Below are 14,213 nucleotides of genomic sequence, written 5' to 3'. Positions count from 1 at the left end.
ATGAGGGTTCTAATTCTCCATATCCCTGTCTTCAGTTTTTATCATCTTCCTTCTTGATTATGGCCATCCTAGTGCATGTGAAATGGCATTTCACTGTGGTTTTGGCATATTTTTCTGACAGCTGATAATGTTGAGCATCTGTTCATGTGCTCATTGACCACATTGGCAAAGGATCTGAATAGACATTTCTCCAAAGGAGATATACCCAGTGATGGGATTGCTGGATCAAATGGTAGATCTACTTTGAGGTCTTTAAGGAATCTCTGCCCTGTTTTCATAGTAGTTGTGGCAGTACACATTCCCACCAGCAACGTAAAAGTGTTCCCTTTCCACCACATCCTTGCCAACGTCTATTACTTTTTGATTTTTTAAATTACAGCCATTCTTGCAGGAGTAAGGTGGTATCGCACTGTGGCTTTGATTTGCATTTCCCTCATAATTAATGATGCTGAGCATTTTTTCATATGTTCGTTGGCCATTTGTATATCTTCTTTTGAGAATTGTCTATTCATGTCCTTAGCCCACTTTTTGATCGGATTGTTTGCTTTTTTCTTGCTGATTTGAGTTCCTTGTAGATTCTGGATATTAGTCTTTTGTCAGATTCATAGTTTGCGAAGATTTTATCCCACTCTGGGTTATCTATTTACTCTGCTGGTTATTTCTCTTGCTGGGCAGAAGGTTTTGTATATAAGTCCTGTCTATTTAACTTTGTTTTTGTCGCATTTGCTTTTGTGTTCTTGGTTGTGAAGTCTTTGCCTAAGCCAATGTCTAGAAGCATTTTTATCATGTTATCTTCTAGAATTTTTTGGTTTCAGGTCTTAGATTTAAGTCTTTGATCCATCTTGAGTTGATTTGTTGTATAAGGTGAGAGACGAAGATCCAGTTTCATTCTTCTACATGTGGCCTGCCAATTACCCCAGCACCATTTGTTGAATAGGGTGTTCTTTCCCCAGTTTATGTTTTTGTTAGCTTTGTTGAAGATCAGTTGGCTGTATTTGGCTTTCTTTCTGGATTCTCTATTCTGTTCTATTGGTCTGTGTGCCTATTTTTATGCCAGTACCATGCTGTTTTGGTTACTGTAGCCTTGTAGTATAGTTTTGAAGTCCAGTAATGTGATGCTTCCAGATTTGTTCTTTTTTGCTAAGCCTTGCTTTGGCTATACAAGCTCTTTTTTGGTTCCATATATATTTTAGGATTGTTTTTTCTAGTTCTTTGAAGAATAATGATGTTGTTTTTTTGGGAATTGCATTGAAAATTTGTAGAGTGCTTTTGGCAGTATGGTCATTTTCACAATATTGATTCTACCCATCCATGAGCATGGGCTGTGTTTCCTTTTGTTTGTGTCATATGTGATTTCTTTCAGCAGTGTTTTGTAGTTTTCCCTGTAGAGGTCTTTCACCTCCTTGGTTAAGTGTACTCTTAAGGTTTTTGTTTTTGTTTTTTCCACAGCTTTTGTAAAAGGGGTTGAGTTCTTGATTTGATTTTCATCTTAGTCACTGTTGGTATATAGCAGTGCTACTGATTTGTGTACATTGATTTTGTATCCTGCAACTTTACTGAATTCATTTATCAGTTCTAGGAGCTTTATGGAGGAGTCTTTAGGATTTTCTAGGTATATGGTCATATTATCAGTGAACAGCCTTTGCCCATTTTTAATTGTTTTTTTTTTGTATCCTTTATTGAGTTGTGAGAGTTCTTTATATATTCTAGATACAAGATCCCTATAGATAGATAATTTGCAAATCTCTTTCCCATTCTGTGGGTTGCCTTTTACTTTCTTGATGTCTTTCAAAGTATAAAAGTTTTTAATTTTGAAGTCCATTTATCTATTTTCTCTGTGCTTTTGGTGTCATATCCAGGCAGTGGTGTCAAGAAACCACTGCCTAACCAAATTCATAAAGACATAATCAATTCATATGTTTCCTATGGTTCCTTATAAAATTCTAAGAATTTTATAGTTTAGCTCTTACATGTAGGTCTGTTCCATATTGAGTTTATTTTTATGTGTGTGTGAGGTGGGAGTCCAACTTCATTCTTTTACATGTGGGTATCTGGTTGTCCCAGCACCATTTGTTGAAAAGACTATTTTCCCCATTGAATTGTTCTGATAACGTTGTCAAAACTCAGTTGACTATAAATGTGGGTGTTTATTTCTCTATTTCCAGTTGTATTCCATTGATCTGTATGTCCGTCCTGTGCCAGTATTACACTGTCTTGATTACTATAACTTTGTAGTAGTTTGGAAATCAGAAAGTATATTCCTCCAACGTTGTCCTTTTTCTAAATTGTTTTGACTATTCTGTATCTCTTGCATTTCCATATGAATTTCAGGATCAGCTTGTCAGTTTTTGCAAAAAACAAAATAACAACAACATGGATTTCGATAAAGATTGTGTTTAATCTAGATGAGTTGGGACATTCCATGTTCATGGACTGAAATACTTAATATTTTAACAGTAAGTCTTCCAGTTCATGAGCATGGAATATCTTTTCAGGACTCAGACCAGTCCCGTTCACCATAGCTTAGGTCTTATTTGAGTTCTTTCAACAGTGTTTTTAGTTTTCTGTGTTCAATTCTTATACTTTAAAAATTTTAATCCTAAGTAATTATTTTCAAAGCTATTATAAATGGAATTATTTTCTTAACTCAACTTTTGGAATATTTATCACTAGTATAGAAAAATACCATTTTGTTTTATATATTGATCTTGCATCCTTGCACCCTTGCTGAATTCGTTTATTGTAATTGTTTTATGTGTATGTGGATTCCATAAGATTTTCTATATACACAATCATGTCATCTGCAGTTAGAGATCATTTACTTCTTCCATTCCAATCTGGATGTCTGTCTTTTTGCACCTAATTGTTCTAGCTAGAACTTCTAATACAGTCGTCCACCACATGATTCACATGATGGACTGCATATGTGACAGCGGTCCCATAAAACTATGGTATCCTATTTTTACTATAACTTTTTTAATGTTCAGATACATAAATATTTACCATTGTGTTACAGTTACCTGAAGTATTGAGTACAGTAACACACTGTACAGGTTTGTAGCCTAGAAGCAGTAGGCTATGCCATATAGCCTGGGTGTATAATAGGATATACCATCTAGGTTTGTATAAGTACACTTTATGATGTTTGCACAATGACAAAATCTTTTAACAATACGTTTCTCAGAACGTATGTCTAACATGACTGTACGTTGAATAGAAGAAACGAGAGTGAGAGTGAACTTTCTTACCTTGTTCCTGATCTTAGGGAGAAAGCTTTCATTGTTTCACCAGTAAGCGTGTTGTTAGCTGTAGGGTTTTGGTAGATGCTCTTTATTAGGCTGGAAAACTTCGTTCCATTCCTAGTTCATTGAGCGTTTTTATCATGAAAAAGGTGTTAGATTTTGTCAAGTGCTTTTCTGCATCTATTGAGATGATCATGTGATTTTTGTCCTTTACTCTATTAGCATGGTGTATTACATTTATTTTTGTATGTTTAATCAACTATATTCCCGGAGTAAATCCCACTTGGCCATGGTATGGAATCCTTCATCTGTGTTGCTGGATTATTACATCATAGGATCACAATGAGGCAGCCAGGTTCATAGCCGAACAGTAATACTGAAAACAGCAGAGCCGGAAACCTAGGATGTGGGAGTGTGGTGAAGCGGGCTGTGGTATATCATATATGATAGAAGTCCGTGTGGCATGTGTAGTGATGAGAATGTGACTCAGACCATTTCCTATTCAGAAATGATCCCACAGACATGTCAGGGAGTAATCATGCATCCAGGAGAATAGGCATATACCAATTACTTATCACTGGATACAACTGTGTGTATGCAAGTTAGCAAAAACGAGAGGAGCATGTGGAGGACACATCCAGGAACTGGGAACCTGGGGTTGTGTCCCAGCCCTGCTGCTGCTTTCTCTAAGATCTTGGGCAAATGTTTTCTTATATCCCAACTTGAGTTTCCATGTCATACAGTGAGGGGTTTGATACTTTGCTGCTTTGTATCACACATGGCTTTGGTTTTGTTCTGTTCATTTAATATGATTTCTAGTAAATATAGTTTAAAAATGCAAACTTTGAGGCAGTGAGAGAGTGTGAGGAGTTTTTGGCCGCTTAGGGAGTGTGACCGGTACTCCCTTCCCTCCGTATCAGCTAGATCTCATGGTCGTATGCAGGGAATGTGGGGTTCCCAGCCAGGCTTGGGATACAGTGCTTCCCATTTCCAGAGTTTGCTCTTTACCACACACTATGTCCAGCTCAATGCTTCTCATTTCCAGAGTTTACTCAGTACCATGTACTGTGCTCAGTGCTCCTTGCATTATTTCTTGTTAGTCCCACCAGCAATTGTGTAATGTCCATATGATTACCTTCATTTTTTCAAATGATAACAATGAGACTTTGCAAGCATAGATAGTTGTCTAAGGAGGAGCCAGGATTTTAACCCAGGCCTGAGTCCCAATGGCCACATTCTGCTGTGACTCACCACACTCTAGTTCTCGTCTTGTTTATCAACAGGCCTCTTACCCTTCCAGGTAACACACTGTCCCCTTTGTGCCCATAGCTGACAATGAAAACAACATCGCCTCCAACCAGTCCCGATCACCACCTGCTGTTGTAGAAGAGAAGTGGAAACCTCAGGCCCAGAGGAACAGCGCCAATAACAGTAGGTCTCCCCAAGCAGGGCTGGACCTGAGGGGTCCCTTATGTTCCATTTGTTCCTCTCTGCCCGCCATTCCCACTAGGTGTGCTTCCTATGATGTCACAAGATGATGCATGATAATTTCCAAAGCACTTTTCCACCTAAGACCTTGTTTGCAGAAGTTCTTAACTCAGGGGATGGGCAGAAGGAGGCCCAGGGAGAGGAGGTGATTTTTTTTGTGGTCAGAAAGCACCAGTTTGTGCCAGAATGAGAACTAGAACCCGCCTCTCCACAATTTCTGCTGGCTGCTCTTTCCTGACATCATGATTCCACATATTTTTTTTTCCTGAAGATTCCTATATTAGAGGAAATTCCTATATTGAGGAAGAAATTAGACTAGTTAACTTCAAAGGTCCAGGTAAATGACATATACTGCAATTATGCTGCATACATACCCACTACATTCTATTCCCATGCCCATGGCAGGCATTACTAATCAATCATAGAACTTTATCCCCATGAGACCATCACATATTAAAGGCAGCCAGCACCACCAATGTGTGTGCAAGAGGAAATTGATTTCTCATTCCCAATACTAGATGCTTAGAGTGTTAGGCTACTGCCACCCCAGGCAGCCTTGAATGCCACAGTTAATCCCGTCTCTCTTTGTATCCTCTGCCAGCCACCACCAGTGGTTTAACACCCAACAGCATGATCCCCGAGAAGGAGCGGCAGAACATCGCAGAGCGGCTGTTGAGGGTCATGTGTGCCGACCTGGGCGCACTCAGCGTGGTCAGTGGGAAGGAGTTCCTGAAGTTGGCCCAGACCTTAGTAGACAGTGGTGCCCGCTACGGGGCCTTCTCAGTCACTGAAATCCTGGGCAACTTCAACACGCTGGCGCTGAAGCACCTGCCACGGATGTACAACCAGGTGAAGGTGAAAGTGACCTGTGCCCTGGGTAGCAATGCCTGCCTAGGCATCGGTGTCACCTGCCACTCCCAGAGCGTCGGCCCTGACTCCTGCTACATCCTTACAGCCTACCAGGCTGAGGGCAACCATATCAAGAGCTACGTGCTGGGTGTGAAGGGTGCGGACATTCGCGACAGTGGCGACCTCGTGCACCACTGGGTGCAGAACGTGCTGTCGGAGTTCGTGATGTCGGAGATCAGGACAGTGTATGTGACGGATTGCCGGGTGAGCACGTCCGCCTTCTCCAAGGCCGGCATGTGCCTTCGCTGCTCAGCCTGTGCCTTGAACTCGGTGGTGCAGAGCGTGCTGAGCAAGCGGACACTGCAGGCCCGCAGCATGCACGAGGTCATCGAGCTGCTCAACGTGTGCGAGGACCTGGCGGGCTCCACAGGCCTGGCCAAGGAGACCTTCGGGTCGCTGGAGGAGACGTCGCCACCGCCCTGCTGGAACTCGGTGACGGACTCACTGTTGCTGGTGCATGAGCGCTACGAGCAGATCTGCGAGTTCTACAGCCGGGCCAAGAAGATGAACCTCATCCAGAGCCTCAACAAGCACCTGCTCAGCAACCTGGCGGCCATCCTGACGCCGGTGAAGCAGGCGGTCATCGAGCTGAGCAACGAGAGCCAACCCACCCTGCAGCTGGTGCTGCCCACCTACGTCAGGCTGGAGAAGCTGTTCACGGCCAAGGCCAATGATGCGGGCACCGTCAGTAAGCTCTGCCACCTCTTCCTGGAGGCGCTCAAGGAGAACTTCAAGGTGCACCCGGCCCACAAGGTGGCCATGATCCTGGACCCACAGCAGAAGCTGCGGCCCGTGCCGCCCTACCAGCACGAGGAGATCATCGGCAAGGTCTGCGAGCTCATCAACGAGGTGAAGGAGTCCTGGGCTGAGGAGGCCGACTTCGAGCCCGCCACCAAGAAGCCCCGCTCTGCCGCGGGCGAGAACCCCGCAGCTCAGGAAGACGATCGGCTGGGCAAAAATGAAGTGTACGATTACCTGCAGGAGCCCCTCTTCCAGGCTACCCCTGATCTCTTCCAGTACTGGTCATGCGTTACCCAAAAGCACACAAAACTCGCCAAGCTCGCCTTCTGGCTCCTGGCGGTTCCGGCCGTGGGCGCCAGAAGCGGGTGTGTAAATATGTGTGAACAAGCGCTTCTAATCAAACGGAGGCGGCTGCTCAGTCCAGAAGATATGAATAAACTCATGTTTCTGAAATCCAACATGCTTTAAGACTTGACTTCGGGGAAAAAAAGAAGATAACATTAGGAAAAAAACACACAACACTGTCACAAACAAAAGGAATTTAAGTTCTAAACACTGTGGACCTCATTATAAATGCCCCCTGGAAACTTAAGTGCTTTTTTCCATATGCGTGTGTGTGTGTGTGTGTGTGCATGCATGTATGTACACAGCCACACGTGTGTGCATGTGTTTGAATACATGTGCTGTGGTTGTGAAGGTGTGGGGGGTCTCTGTGCTCCTCTGCAGGGCCAGAGAAACTTCACACACACATGCACACACACACACACACACCACCCTGGTGCATGTACACACGCCTGTTCTTGGACGGGTGTGCATTGAACTGGGCGTGTCAGGAAAGCTGAGCAATTGGGAAAGAGGGAAATGTTTCACCTCCTTTTCTCAGTATGGGGGCTTTAGAAGACTCCGTTTTCAGGTGTGCAGATTGGTAGAAAGCTGATGTTGTGAAATGTTCAGGCAGCTGAGATCTGAAGTGACTTGACGCTCTCTGTCCTTCATCCCGGTGCCCCTTTTCCCTCCTTAACCCTCCCCCAGCCCTCCCACCCTCCTGATCCCATTGTGCACCCCCCCACCCCCTCGGCTGCTCTGCTGTGGACTCTCCCCGCTGCATCAGATGGACGGTTTCTGCACTGGACTTTGTTTCTCGTTCACCTTCAGGGCATTGAGCTGCTGCCTTCGTGATACCCCTTGGGTGTCCCGGGGCAGCCGCCTTAGAAACACACCTATCTATCTCCCCAAATCAGGAAAGGAGACTTTAAGAGTATAAAGCTGACATTTTGCTTTTTAATATAAGAGAGGAGAAAAAGACATTTTTCAGAGAAGTATAGATACTGTCTCCACTCCCTAATAATTTCTCTCCCTAACATTTTAGCAGTTTTTGCCTTGTTTGGGGTTGATTTTGTTTCTTCAAATTTGATTTCGACTCTGCTAGGAGGCACTGAATGTCTATAACTTATGTTTTGGAGTTTGGTTTTTCTGCTTGCCCCTTTCCTTCCTCAAGTCACACTGTAAACTAGCTCATCTCAGTGGTGTACTCAGTGTCCTACGGTCTTTCTTGGCCTTCCCTGTACAGTTTGGTTTTCACGTATTTGAACAGCCAGGACCAGGTTCTTGGTTGTGCTATTTGGAGACCAGGGGTTGGGGAGGAGTTGCGGGTTCCATGGCTGTGGGGTTTGGTGGCCATAGGAAAAGCAGTGGTTCAGGAGTTCTGAATGTAAGCGCCAGAGCTGCCTGCCCTCTTGGTCCGCCGTGCGTGGTACCCAGTGTGTGTCACTACTCATCACTTCCCCAACCCTGGCGGTCCACCGGGACTCCAAAGTCGATCCATAGTCACATCCACCCTCCCTACCCCCAGACCTGCCACAGCCTTGCCTCCCTTCCCAGGACCCAGGGGCTTCCGGGAGTTCTGCTGCCCACAGCCCTCGGGGTCCCCACTCAACACCTCCGACCTCCTTCCAGGATGGTGGTGAGCATGGTACCTTGTGGCCCATACAGTTGATGTTCCGAGGGTGGGATGGCGTTCAGCCACATTCGACTCGATGCTGTGAAAGATGTCTTCAGGCTTATCTCTCCTGTTCCCCCAGCCGTGAGCAAATTAGGTTCTACACACACAGTTCAGATGCCAAGTGTGACACCCCATTCCCTTCACAAGAGGTGGTTCTGTCACAGATCACCTCCACTGCACCTCTCAGTGAATAAAGTGCTGGTGGTCTCACTCCCCCGATGACCCTTAGCATGGGATGGGGTGGTTACACTAGGGCTTCAGGCTGGGAATGACCATCATGGCTGGAGGCTGTTCGCAAAGGCACCTTCTATCACCCTGGGGTTGGCGAGGTCCACTCCACCCCTTCCCAGTAATAAAGCATTACTCAACTGTGAGATACCTCGACTACAGAAAGCACTGTACTGCAGCCCTCTCTCCCCGGGTCCGTGACGGGAGCAGGGAGGAAAGTCGATTGCAAACCTCAAGAAGGCTTAGGACCATGGACCTGGAACAGTGGTGTTTGGAAGCCAAGCCTGCACACTTTGCCTCATGAGAACTCACCCGCTCTCCCCTCGAGTCTTGGACACACTGAAATGGATCAAAGTGGACCATTTCCACGTTTTGCTCCAGCAAGCCGTGGTCTCAGGAACTACCGTGCCATTTCCTCTCCTGGAGAAGTTCTAGGTGTTTCCTCCACAATATTTCCACCTGGGGGGCCTGGCCCACCATCAGAGAAGAGCCTCCGTCCACCCTGGAGCAGGAAGGGAGAGAAATCCAGACAGGAACCTCATGTCGCTCCCTAGGGAGTATGGAAAGAAACATCAGTAGACTTAGTTGGGCCTTTGGAGGCATTCTGGAAGGTGGCCTCAGCGTCGCTGATGATTGACAGATGCCTACAGCGAAAGGTCCCTCTAGCCTTGCTTGACTGCTGGGGAAGGGACTTTGAGAGCAGAGCCTTGGAACCCATCCTCCCTCTACTTGGAGCAAAGTCGTGCTGGTGCTGCCCCATTATTGGGCCAGTTGATTAGAAAATAGGCATTTCACTTTCTTGCAAAGCCATCAGACTAAGCCCAATTTGCATTTAGAGCACTCAGCAGTCTCCTCTTTGAAGCATGGGATGTCTGCCCTCCAGGAAGAGAACTGATCACAGATTGTATCTCCTTTTCCACCTCAATTCAGTACTTAGGGGTTGGCTTGCCTCTGCAGGTTTGCTGTGAATGCCACTAGGTACTCAGAAAGCTGTCCTCTGGGGCTGCCTTGTCTAATTAGATAACAAGGTAGCAGATGATCATTTCTCTCTTGCAACCTCTGGTTCCCTCCAGAAACTGGTGTCACCAACAGGAAAGGCTGTACCAAGGTGCCCTCAGTCTGCCTTCTCAGGCTAATCCTGCTGCAACTAACAGCTTCATAAAACCCAAAGATCTCACAGGCCCCGCCGCTGGCCCACTTGTCTCCAGCAATATCCACCTCACTTAATTCTAGTTCAGCCAAAGGATCGAGACAGGCTCTTCCAGTTCATCTCCTGGTATCCGGCCTGACCTTCACTTCTGGAAAGATTTTGTCATCTCCCTCCCCATTCTGGGGCCACTGTAGGCCTTTCCATCACAGGCCTTTGGGGGAACTAGGACCAGGAAGTTGAGCCATTTCTACCGTATTCTCAGCAGCCCAAGGTGGTGGCCTGCTGATGTGGACACAACTCGCCTCGAGCCTTGTGGTCCCCAGGACAGAAATGGCCTTTGTTTTGACATACGTGGACCCAAGAGGAGAGGTGGAGGCAACACACAAAACTCACCTCCACCTGGCAAGTTTTTCCTCCTCGTCGGTCAGTTTGCATCACCAACAAAGCCCAGGCCAAGAACCACAACATTGTGGGTGGTTCCTCGGAGTGGACTAGCCCCAGGAATCTCAGGTCCACCAGGGAGCAGTGGTGCCATCGGGCCCCGGCTGGATGCCCTTGTTCTGGCACAGTTCTCCACTTCCCAATGCCCAGCTCAGCCAACCAGGCCTCCCTCTAATGGCATTTAGTAACCAGGAAGCAAAACAGATGCCACCTGGGTGAAACTGCCTGCACTTTGTCTCTGGGGGTTCGCTGCACAGAGGCCACCTGCCACATCACCAGTGAGGAAGCTTCGCCACCATCCTGCTTGGCGGTGTCACACTCAACATCTGGGGATTGGTTTTTGGCTGAAAAAGGGTACCAGGGTTTCCTGGCAAGGACAGGAGGGCAGTGCAGTGACACAGATGAGAAGCCGTAAGTCTCCAGGATTTGAGGAAGCCACCAGGTGTGTAGGCTGGCAAGAGTCTTCTCTTTCTGTCTGACCCTTTGTCTCCTGCACTTTCCAAGAAACACCAGAGAAAAATTCTATACAGCGTGTTTCCACTGTGAAGCTGAACCTCTGCCTTTAGGAGTTCCCTAGTTTTGAGCAAGGCCACCTGCTTCCCCTTGAACTTGAGCTGGACTCCTTGAAGAGTGGGCACCTGGAGAGATGTCAGGGACACAGCTCATGCTCTCTGGGGGGCCTCAGGGTCGTCGGGAAACTTTGAAATGAAGATGAGAAGTGGCTGGAGCAGGCTGTGGGATGGCTCCGTTGGGGACACTCCCCTCATCTTGTCATCACAATGGATGTATGGAAGAGGAGGCGTCCCAGCGAGCCGCCCCAAGTCCATAGCTTTGCCCTCGCTTTGGCAACAGCGGCAATGCCTCCATCTCTGGGATGCATCTTAAGGAGGGCTCCTAACGAGGTCTATGATTTAGACAGAACCGAGAGACTAAGTAAGGTCCAGCCATCCCCTGGAGCCAGTAGGTGGGAGCTCCTGTCCCCACCAGTCCTGCTGCAGCCCCTGTGTCCAGCTGGGCCAGTGGGAGAACTGGGTAGGAGGCTGCCCCCCCTTCACTGTGGCTAATGTTTGCTAGGCCAGTTATGGTGAACCAATGATACAGTGTTTTCCCTCTTATGTTTCGCCTTTTCAGGGTTTTCTGGGGGATTTTGTCGTGGTAGTAGTTGTTCTTCCTCTTTCTTTTGGGTTTGAGGATTGTGGTTGGGGGAGCCCTGGCTTTCGCCAAAGGAGCCCAGTGGTTTCTGTGGAAGAGGCGCCCAATCCCACTTTAACGAGGGTGAAGATTGTCAGGTCACTGTTTGACATATTCATGCCCCCTCACCCCCACCACCACGGGTGTCGCTTTAAAGAGTCAGTTCTTGTACAGAGAAAGATTTGCTAGGTTTGCAGTTGGGCATTAGCATCACCACTCCCGAGGGCCGCGCCCAACATGCATCCTATGGGGCACCTTGACTCTTCAAACCAAAATTCCTTAAAGGGGCACAGCCCAGCCTTGTCCGCAACCTCAGGGGCCTGGGATTCCTGTGGCGCTTCCTGAATTCCAGGTTGGCACAGATGATGAGGTCTGAGACCAGCCAGAAGGAGGGGCTCCTCCCACAACCCAGGTGCCAGCCGGTCTCCGCCTAGGACCTTCCCTCCCACCCAGCCGGGGTGGGCGGCATCCCACGTGGTGAAACGAGCTCATGGACTGACCCAGGCTGGGCCTCGCCAGCCAGGAGAGAGCAAGGGCCGCACGGGGGGCTGGCCCAGGCAGCTCGTCCAGGGCCATTCAGATCCCAAGCATCAGGAAATCATTTTGTACAACCACCCGAAGCAGAGATATTTTTTAAAAAGCGTAAATTATTTTCAGTTGTTTTCTGATCCTGCCTTTTCTTTTCCCCACGACTTCACATTAGTGATTTGTTCACATCAGGTAAATCTTGAGAAAGCCTTGGTGCCCTCCTCCCCACCCCCACTGTAACCACGTGTGTACATCACCCCCGTCCTTTCTCAGTAGTTAAGACGTTCTAGGCAATACCATAGACACATCTGACTGTGTCTCTCTCTTTGAGTGCAAGAAACTCAAGTCATCTTAAAAAAAAAATACAAAAAAAAATTTACAAAAAAACAAACACAAAAAAAATATCTTTTTTAGGCCAGAGTTTTCTACAGGTATTAATGAATATTTTTCTTAATCCTTATAAGTTTTATGTGTTTAATATTTCTTAATACCGGTAGCATTAATTTATACTTTTGTAGCAACACAATATTTTTATAAACAGCCGGTGCTTGGCTCAAGTCTTCACGAGGGGTTTATGCAGGGCCATCTTGGGGACCCTGTGTACCATGTACTGTATTTAAAAAAAAAAAAGTTACCTAGTGTCACACTTGCTGTGTTAATTAACAAAAGACGTTGTGTGCGGTCTCCTGTATCGGTGTGGATCCAGCAGCTCTCCAAGGAGTCACATTGCATGGGGGTTGAGTTGACGGTTCTTGTTGTGATACATAAACCCCCGAGACCAAACTGGAGGGTTTATTTAGGGTTTTCTGTTTGTCTTTTGGGTTTTTGTTTCACTTTGTTTTGGTACCGTTTCTCCATTTACAGCCAAATCAGTTTCATGATGTTCAAAACTTTTGCTGATGTCAAATGGAGGAAAGGAACAGAAAAAAAAGATTTTTACAAAGTAATAAAATTTAAAACTGAGCTGTTTAATGTTGCTGTTTTTACCTGTCTGTTCTTGTCCAAAAGTGGAACGTTCCCAGGGAGAAGAGGAAGCTTCCACTCGGTTCCTTAAGTCGCCGAAAGCCCCAGCCCAGGATTCAGTACCTCCCTTGCCCCCTGAATTCTTGCAGCACTATTTCCCAGTTGGTTGATGCCAAGGCAAAAAGATACCTTTTAACGGTTAGAGAGGATCAGTTGCTTAAATGATTTCATGTCAGTGTTGTATTTATGGTTTTACAATAAAACAACCTTTAGGAAGATGCAGCGTGTGGCGTTTCTTTCTTGCGTTCCGGGTTGGGTCGTACTGTCCAGTTAGGAGCAGAGCACCCGCAGGGAGGGCACAGGTGAGTGGAGATGGGCCAGAGGCAGGGCGCCTGGGGCGACAACGCACATCCATCTCAGCGGGACACTGTGTGATACTGGTATCGTTGACTTACCCGTGGTGATGCTGGTATTAGTGACTTACCTGTGAGCTCACAGCTCCTCTCTTGCACTGGACCTGGCTCAGCTATTTGATAAATGAGGGTGGGATATAGTCGAGGAAGATGTGGCCCTTCTGAGCTTGTGGAGCATTGTCCCATGGAAGACGGGGTGGATTTAGTCTCCGTCCTCCAGGCCTAATGCCTAAGGCATTTGTGCAGCTTGGCCCTGCGCTGCAGTCCTCTTCGAGGCTCCTGAGCCCCTTTACTTAGTGGCTTTGGCCCCCTAAGCGGTGTGTGTGATGTTAACAACTGTTGTGTGTATTGTCATGTGCCGCGAAAGGGTGTCCATGGCTTTTGCCAAATTCCTGATGGCATGAGGGACTGAGCAAATTAGGAATCAGTGGCCTCCATCATGAGCTGCTAGAGGCCAGCCCTGGTGGGCTCGCCAAGCCTGATGCAGTTCAGATGTGCGGACACCAGTGCTCTTCTGGAATAGAAGCAAACCAGAGGCAAGTCAGGGGAGAAGAGAGACCACCAGCAGGCCAGCTGGGGCCTGAGCAGGAGGGAGTGGCCACCCCTCCTAGTGGGCCTACCGCTGGAACAGCCCCTTATGAGGTGAAACTGCCATCCTGCCATCCAGATGAGTGAGTGACAGACACCCCAGGCCATGGCTTGACACCATCTTTACCAGATGCGGACAACTCTGCTTCAAAGTGGAGGATGTGTTGCTTCATCACCTGAAAAAATCCATCAAACCGCACGAAGAGGCTATTGGAGCACCAGCCCTGCCCTCAAAACCATCCTGCCTTGGGAGTTTCATGCTAAGTGGACTATGTGGGCGTTCTGAGCAGACAGTTGAAGTTTAATAGAGGAGTTTCTATGTAGCCTGC

General features: G+C 47.2%; 1 protein-coding gene across 14 annotated transcripts in view; it reads left to right on the top strand.

Annotated features, from left to right (window-relative positions):
- Nucleotides 1-7,911, top strand: part of ZNF618 (zinc finger protein 618) — a 176,194-nt gene extending 168,283 nt beyond the window's left edge. For all 14 annotated transcript variants that reach the window (XM_021672172.2, XM_021672171.2, XM_064378699.1 and 11 more), the window contains 2 exons: nt 4,572-4,673; nt 5,332-7,911. In XM_021672172.2, coding sequence (XP_021527847.1) covers nt 4,572-4,673; nt 5,332-6,848 — 1,619 coding nt within the window. In that variant the 3' untranslated portion in view covers nt 6,849-7,911. The remainder of the gene's footprint in view (nt 1-4,571; nt 4,674-5,331) is intronic.
- Nucleotides 7,912-14,213: the final 6,302 nt, after the last annotated feature.

The sequence above is a fragment of the Aotus nancymaae genome, unplaced genomic scaffold, assembly GCF_030222135.1.
Source record: "Aotus nancymaae isolate 86718 unplaced genomic scaffold, 86718_ANA_hifiasm-v0.15.2.pri h1tg000003l, whole genome shotgun sequence".
Classification (NCBI taxonomy): Eukaryota; Metazoa; Chordata; class Mammalia; order Primates; family Aotidae; genus Aotus; species Aotus nancymaae.
This window is presented reverse-complemented; position numbering and strand designations above follow the sequence as displayed.